The 6,876-nt window shown below is 28.3% G+C and overlaps 2 protein-coding genes across 2 annotated transcripts; both read left to right on the forward strand.

Moving 5' to 3' along the window:
• The first annotated feature begins 1,999 nt into the window (after positions 1-1,999).
• Positions 2,000-4,515, forward strand: LOC8275573 (histone-lysine N-methyltransferase ATXR6). Its single transcript, XM_002519117.4, has 6 exons — positions 2,000-2,339; positions 2,565-2,645; positions 2,742-2,971; positions 3,420-3,520; positions 3,610-3,822; positions 4,215-4,515. The coding sequence occupies exons 1-6, from the start codon at positions 2,057-2,059 to the stop codon at positions 4,372-4,374; spliced, it is 1,068 nt and encodes a 355-aa protein (XP_002519163.2). The 5' UTR covers positions 2,000-2,056; the 3' UTR covers positions 4,375-4,515.
• Positions 4,516-4,665: 150 nt separating this feature from the next.
• On the forward strand, positions 4,666-5,658 carry LOC8275574. The gene has a single exon (XM_002519118.4). It carries the CDS (start codon positions 5,005-5,007, stop codon positions 5,467-5,469), a length of 465 nt encoding a protein of 154 aa, XP_002519164.1. The 5' UTR covers positions 4,666-5,004; the 3' UTR covers positions 5,470-5,658.
• The last annotated feature ends 1,218 nt before the right edge of the window (positions 5,659-6,876 follow it).

Consider the following 6,876-nt stretch of genomic DNA (forward strand, 5'->3'; position numbering starts at 1 on the left):
GTGAGCTTGTGAAGACTTCTTTTGTAAAAGATTGAAAGTATAGTAAATTCCCAATTGGAGATTGAGGAGTGGATATAGAGTTTATTAATACCAAAACCACTACAATTTCTTATGTTCTTTCTTCTCCATTTCTTTATCTTCTATTAGCAAAATTTTTATTTTCTATCATTCTTTCGATTTACCAATTCAACCCTCTCTCCCTTCTTGTTTCATAAAGGCAAATATGGATGGTGGATGTTGGGCTATCTATCAGGACTTAAGTCGCTACCTAAATCTATATTAACTTTTTCCGCGGTTATTTATTCAGATGGCGACTCCATAGTCTTCTCCAATATCTATTTGTGTGATAGCATCTCGTACTCCCTAAAAGGGGTTACAAACCCTTTTCCCCTTCTCCCCTCTCTTTCTCCTCCAACAGTATTGTAGTTGCAACATTGCTCCGAGCATTAATGGGAGCCCCTCGCTCACACAAGTAATGAATTGTTATTATTACTCATATTGTTCATGCTGTGAGGTCACGGTCCTAAGTTGAGTATAATTTGGTTTTTATTTATTTTATAGATGACAACTATTTTAATTATTTATTAATATCTTTATTTTCTCTTCTTTCGGTTCTTCCATAGAAACTATTTCGAAAATTGATATTATGTATTCTGTATAATTTTATTAAAATGTTGATTTCAACCAATTTTACTACTTTCTAATAGATAGTTTTCTTATTACTAAAATATAATTAGTTTATCTTTGAAGATAACACTTGAGTTATACTTTTCTAATCATTTTAAATTTTTAGTTTTGTATTTAATTTGTCATTAATTATAAAGTTAAGCTCCAATTTTTTTATATTAGATATAATTTAACACTTCATATTATAAAATTTATAAGATATTTGAATTTGTTATCTTCATTTTATCTTTTATTATATAAAATTTATTGAGTAAAATTCAGTATTGGCTAATTATATATTGATTTTTAAATAAAAAATAATTAAATTTCTAACTCCCATAACATTATAATATATATAGAAGTATCAAAGTAACAAAAAAATGCATTTAGAAAATCTCACATAAATTTATATATATATTTATTATTTACATATAATAATAATCAATATTAGTAAAAGATTATCTATGCAAAGCGCATATCAAAATTATTATATATAATAAAATGAAAATAGAAAAATCATTATATTATTTTCCACTTAGAAAGAAATACTTTTCAAATTTTTATAATATATAAAGAGTAATTATCATAAGGATATAAATATTTATAATAAAAATAATGTTAATAATATCATTTAATTTCAAATCTATAGAAGTAATAATATTTATTTAAAATTTTTACTATTTTAATTATTTTAAAAATTATTATTTTTAATGATATAAATAATTATAATAATTAATAACAGTAGTAATATATTTTAATCTCAATTTCTAATAAATAATAATATTTTTCTAAAATTTTTATTTTTATTATTTCTATTAAAATTTAAAATTTTCTTAAAAGTATCATTAAATTGCTTACCACATAAAAAAGATTCTCTTTTAAAATTTTAGCTAAATATAATAATAATATCAAAAAATACAGATAATAATATGTATTATATATGCAGGAAAGAAAAATATTATCAATCAATTTTTAACTAAATATACCTATTTAATTAAAAAAATATTTTCACAAATATAAAAATTTAATAAAATTAGAAAGTAATTTTAAATGGTTTAAAATATTAATTATAAAAGTCAACATAATATACATAATTAACAATTATAAATATAAGTCGTGTAAAGTGCCGACTTTAAAACTAATTAAAATTTATGGTTAAAGTAATTGTAAATATCCTTTCTAATTTTTTATGACATAACAATAAAAATGGAAAAAATAAATAATAAGGGAAATACACGTGTCACCACGTAGTTTTGGCTCCAAACGAAAAGCATGGCGCCATTGTAAACCCGCGAAACACAAATAACGCGCGTAAAGTTCCCGAGTGTCACTGCCTCCGATCCATAGTCGCCACTTAAAAACTAATTACCCTTTCTCCTAATCTATACAAATGGCCTCTTCAACAGAAACAAAAACAAAAACCATGGCTCTGAGGCGCAGAACTCAAGCTCCAAATCCTTTTTTGTCCCCTTCTCCGTATGCACATAATTTAGAAGATGATGATGATTATGTTTGGTGCCAGGAATGTGGGTCTGGGCAATCTCCAGCGGAGCTGCTTCTCTGTGACAAATGTGATAGAGGGTATCATCTGTTTTGCTTAAGACCCATTTTAGTTTCTGTCCCTAAAGGGTCTTGGTTTTGTCCTTCTTGTTCCCTCCAAAAGAAACCCAAGTGTATGTTCTAATCCCTTTCTCTTTTCTTCTTCTTTAATCAGTTCATATGTGCTTTTTAGATTTCTGGGTTTTTGTTCTTTCTTTCTTTTCTTTTATTATTTGGGTAGCAATTTGATTAGTTGTAGATAATTGATTATGATATGAAATAGATTATGGGTCTTCTGTTATCTGGGTAGTGATTTTGTATAGTTTAGTCATTGGTTTCTATTTGCTGATATGGTGCAGCCTTCCCCCTTGTTCAAACCAAAATCATTGATTTTTTTCGCATTCAAAGGTCTACCCAGTCGACTCAGAACCTCGGTCAAGGTAAATCATACTTCCTTTCTATAATATAGAATTGCTAGTTTGTTCTAATTGATTAATTGGTGCTAACTGGATCATCATGATCCCATATTTTTACAGAGAGCTTGAAGAAACGAAAGAGATCTAGTAGCTTAGTGTTGTCGAAAAAGAGAAGGAAGTTATTGCCGTTCAATCCTAGTGATGATCCTGAAAGGAGATTGGAGCAAATGAGATCACTAGCCACTGCATTGACTGCTTCTGGAACAAAATTTAGCAATGAACTCACTTACCAGCCAGGCATGGCTCCTAAGTCTGCTAATTGTCCAGCTCTTGAAAGGGAGGGAATGCAGGTAAACTTAGTACCGAATTTCACTAACTAATATTAACTAATAGAAATAGGCCGAGCTTGTTTAGATTTCTGGACTTTTGTAGCAACTGAACTTATATTTTGGGCGAGACTTGCCTAATATAGATGTATACAGTATTTTACACTTAATGAGTATAGTGATTGATATGCACCTCAATTATTTAATACGAATAAATACATGTCATTCATCTATTGGCTTGGTGCATAGATAGGGGATATTATTACCATTAACACATGCTATAGGTTGGTGAGTAATAGTTAACTAAAGATTAAAAATTCTTGTTTGCTCTTGATGAGGGTTAGATTGAAGTGAAAATTGCTTAATCTGTATAATATTTGGTTGAACATTACTCTAAATTATTGTTAGGTTGCTAATTGGTAACTTCCAAGATTGAGATTTTGTTACATTCTGAAATATTATTGTATTACAGGTATTGCCAAAGGAAGATATTGAAACCTTAAATTTGTGTAAGAGCATGATGGATAGAGGAGAATGCCCACCACTCATGGTTGTGTTTGATCCTCATGAAGGGTATGAACTTGTGGTATCCGTCTTTCAGATGTAATTTCAATCCTGATGCTGCTACATATGTGAAGTAATAGATCTAATGACTGTAACAGGTTCACTGTAGAGGCTGATAGATCCATAAAAGATTTAACAATAATTACCGAATATGTTGGAGACGTCGATTACTTGATGAATCGTGAAAGTGATGACGGGGATAGCATGATGACATTGCTTTGTACTGCTAATCCTTCAAAAAGCCTGGTGATATGCCCAGATAAACGTGGAAATATAGCCCGCTTTATCAATGGAATTAATAATCATTCACTGTAAGTTCATATTCAACATGTTCACCTTCAAGTAACTATTTTTTCTATTAGAATTAGCTGCAAAATCTCTGCTAGGGATTTCCTTTGCCAAGAAAACAAGTTTGCCAAGAAAACAAGGGACTAATGCCTAATACCCATTATGCTTAGAGCATTTCACATCATATGATGTGCTTATCATTTGATCTTTATATACTGGTAGTAAGTGAAAGTTATCACATTAACAAAGGGAATAAAGACTGTCAAAGAAATGGCAAATTACTTGATGTTCATCAATGCAGATGTTGCTTCTATAGGCAATCAAAATCTTGTATTGCCCTTTCTAGTTTGATAAGCTATTAGTATAAAGCCAGGTTCTTGCTTTTGTCTGATCTTATTTGAACTTCACAATGCAGGGATGGGAAAAAGAAGCAGAACCTTAAATGTGTGAGATTCAATGTCAATGGCGAGTGTCGAGTATTGCTGATTGCAAATAGAGATATTAAGAAGGGAGAACGATTATATTATGATTACAATGGATATGAGCATGAATACCCAACAGAGCATTTTGTTTAAGTTACCTTGTGTTTAATTTAGGAAAAAAGAAAAGAAAAGGAAAAGATTAATGTAACTGCTCTGCAACTAACAAGCTAGTCACACAATGCTGTACACAAGAACCAACGCAAAAAGAAATCATGGAAGAAAGAAATTTTTGAATGTGCTCTTAGTCTTCAGACAAGAGTGTCTATTGTACAATGCTTTAGCATGCATATGATTTTCCAGTAACATGTTTATTACCAGCAAAATACAGTGCTTACTGCTAGTACCATTAAACAGTTTAACTTTAAATTGTTCTTTCAAATTTGAAAAACTTTTGGATGCTAGCAGTTTGAGAGAGCTTGAAGCACTGTAACCCTGCCTTTGAAAGAAACCCTTAGAATGCAATTTAGCAATGTCATTTTATGAAGGTCATATTGGGCATCAACTATTATGTTTGGGGTGGAAACAGCATGCTTTGCATTTCTTGACTAGTTATAACAAATAGGTGACTAGGTTACCAACCATGACATTCACTAGCAGTTAGGTGAACCATCCTCTTGAACACTATTTTCCTGTTCAACCTCCAGCTAACCACCACAATCTCTTCTTTCCTCTACATATATTCGAACCTGGCACAAGTTACCTTCATGTTAACACCAATTGAAGATGACTAAGACAGGATCAGTTGAAGGTGAGCGTGCAGGAGCAGAAATTGTTTATGGCCCTGAAGAGTGCTTTCGCCACTCAGTGGAGCTGCTTGAAGAGCTAGGATTCCCAAAGGGTGTTCTTCCCTTGAAGGATCTTGTAGAGTGTGGAAGAGTTAGAGAAACTGGGTTTGTATGGATGAAGCAAAAGGCACCTTATGAGCATTTCTTTGTTAAAACCAATAGTAAGGTAAGCTATGATATTGAGGTGACTGCTTATGTAGAGAAGCTGAAGATGAAAAAAATGACTGGTATTAAGAGCAAGCAAATGCTTTTATGGGTGCCAATTAGTGAAATGAGCATTGAGAACCCATCAAGCAAGAAAATAACCTTCAAAACTCCAATGGGTATTGGTAAATCTTACCCTATTTCTGCTTTCATTGAAGACGAAGAGAAGGACAAGCAACTAGTGCAACCAATTGAATGAAGGCTAATTTGCATTTTGGGCTTTGGCCATTCGTTTGATGATTTCTAAGTCTATACTACGAAATAAATTCCCATTGCTTTTTCTTATGTTATTACTTTTAGGAATAGTATTTCCTCCATCTGCGTTCCACATAATTTTACTAATTAGATTCATTATTATTACTATTATAATATATTTTTGCTTCTAGCAGTAGTCTTTCAATTTAATAAATTTATAATCAAACTATGCTTTTATCTAAACTAAATTCGTTATTACTCATAGTAAAAGATATAAAAATCATTTATAATTAGAATTATTTTTATCTATAAAAAATACTATTTAATCTTTAAGAAATAGTATTATTAATATAAATTATAAAAAAAAAAAAGATAAACAATATGAAAAAATGTAAATATTTGATAATTCTTAAAATGATTATTTCAACTACGATAATAGATATATATTTAAATTAAAAAATTAATATTAAATAATTTTAAATTATATTTCAATCAAAACTAATATTAGATCAATATGAAACTAACATCAATTAATTAAATTATTATTATTATTATTATTATTATTATTATTATTATTATTATTATTATTGTTGTTGTTGTTGTTATTTTAGCATAGTTATTAAGATATTTAAATCTGAAATCACAATTCAATCTTTCAATAAAAACTAATTAATAATTATTTTTTATATTTTTATCAATTTAATTTCATTTTAAAATATGTATTGTTAAATTATTTATAAAGGTAAAAGTTTTGCTTTTACTTTTTTCATTTTTTCCCTTCCTTTTAAAGAATTTGCGTTATCTATTGTAAATATGTACTAAGATTTGTACATTCCATTTATCGTGGTTGATATTTTTATGTTAGCTGGGATAGATATTTTTTTCATTTTAGCATAGTTAATTTTCATATAAATATTATAATTTATTTTTTGGACTGTTAAGATTAAATTTAATTATAGCCAATAATTAAAAATTCTAATAGAGTTAAACTTTTAAAATTAGATTTATACTTACTGAATTAATAATATAATTTATTATTAAATTAAATAGATATAAGACTAAATTTACTCAATTAATTAAAAAATTAATAAAATCTTTAAATAAATTTATTTATTGTCAATCTCTTGATATTTTTATATGTTATGATATGATTATAATATTCATAAGTTATGTTTATCTTTTAGAATATTTAGGTATTGTTATAATCATTTATAAATCCATGAAACCATCAATTTTTTTCTTAATTTTTCTTTTAAGATTAACAATAAGAGAAATTTCACTACTTATCTATTTTTTAAAAAAATAATTACAAAAATCTCTATTTGTTAAGATTATCTATTGTTGTTTTTAGGAGTATCCATTTTTTACTTTTTTATATTTTATATTTTTTTAAATTAGTTTCAAATAGATA

This window comes from Ricinus communis, chromosome 1, assembly GCF_019578655.1.
Source record: "Ricinus communis isolate WT05 ecotype wild-type chromosome 1, ASM1957865v1, whole genome shotgun sequence".
NCBI lineage: Eukaryota > Viridiplantae > Streptophyta > Magnoliopsida > Malpighiales > Euphorbiaceae > Ricinus > Ricinus communis.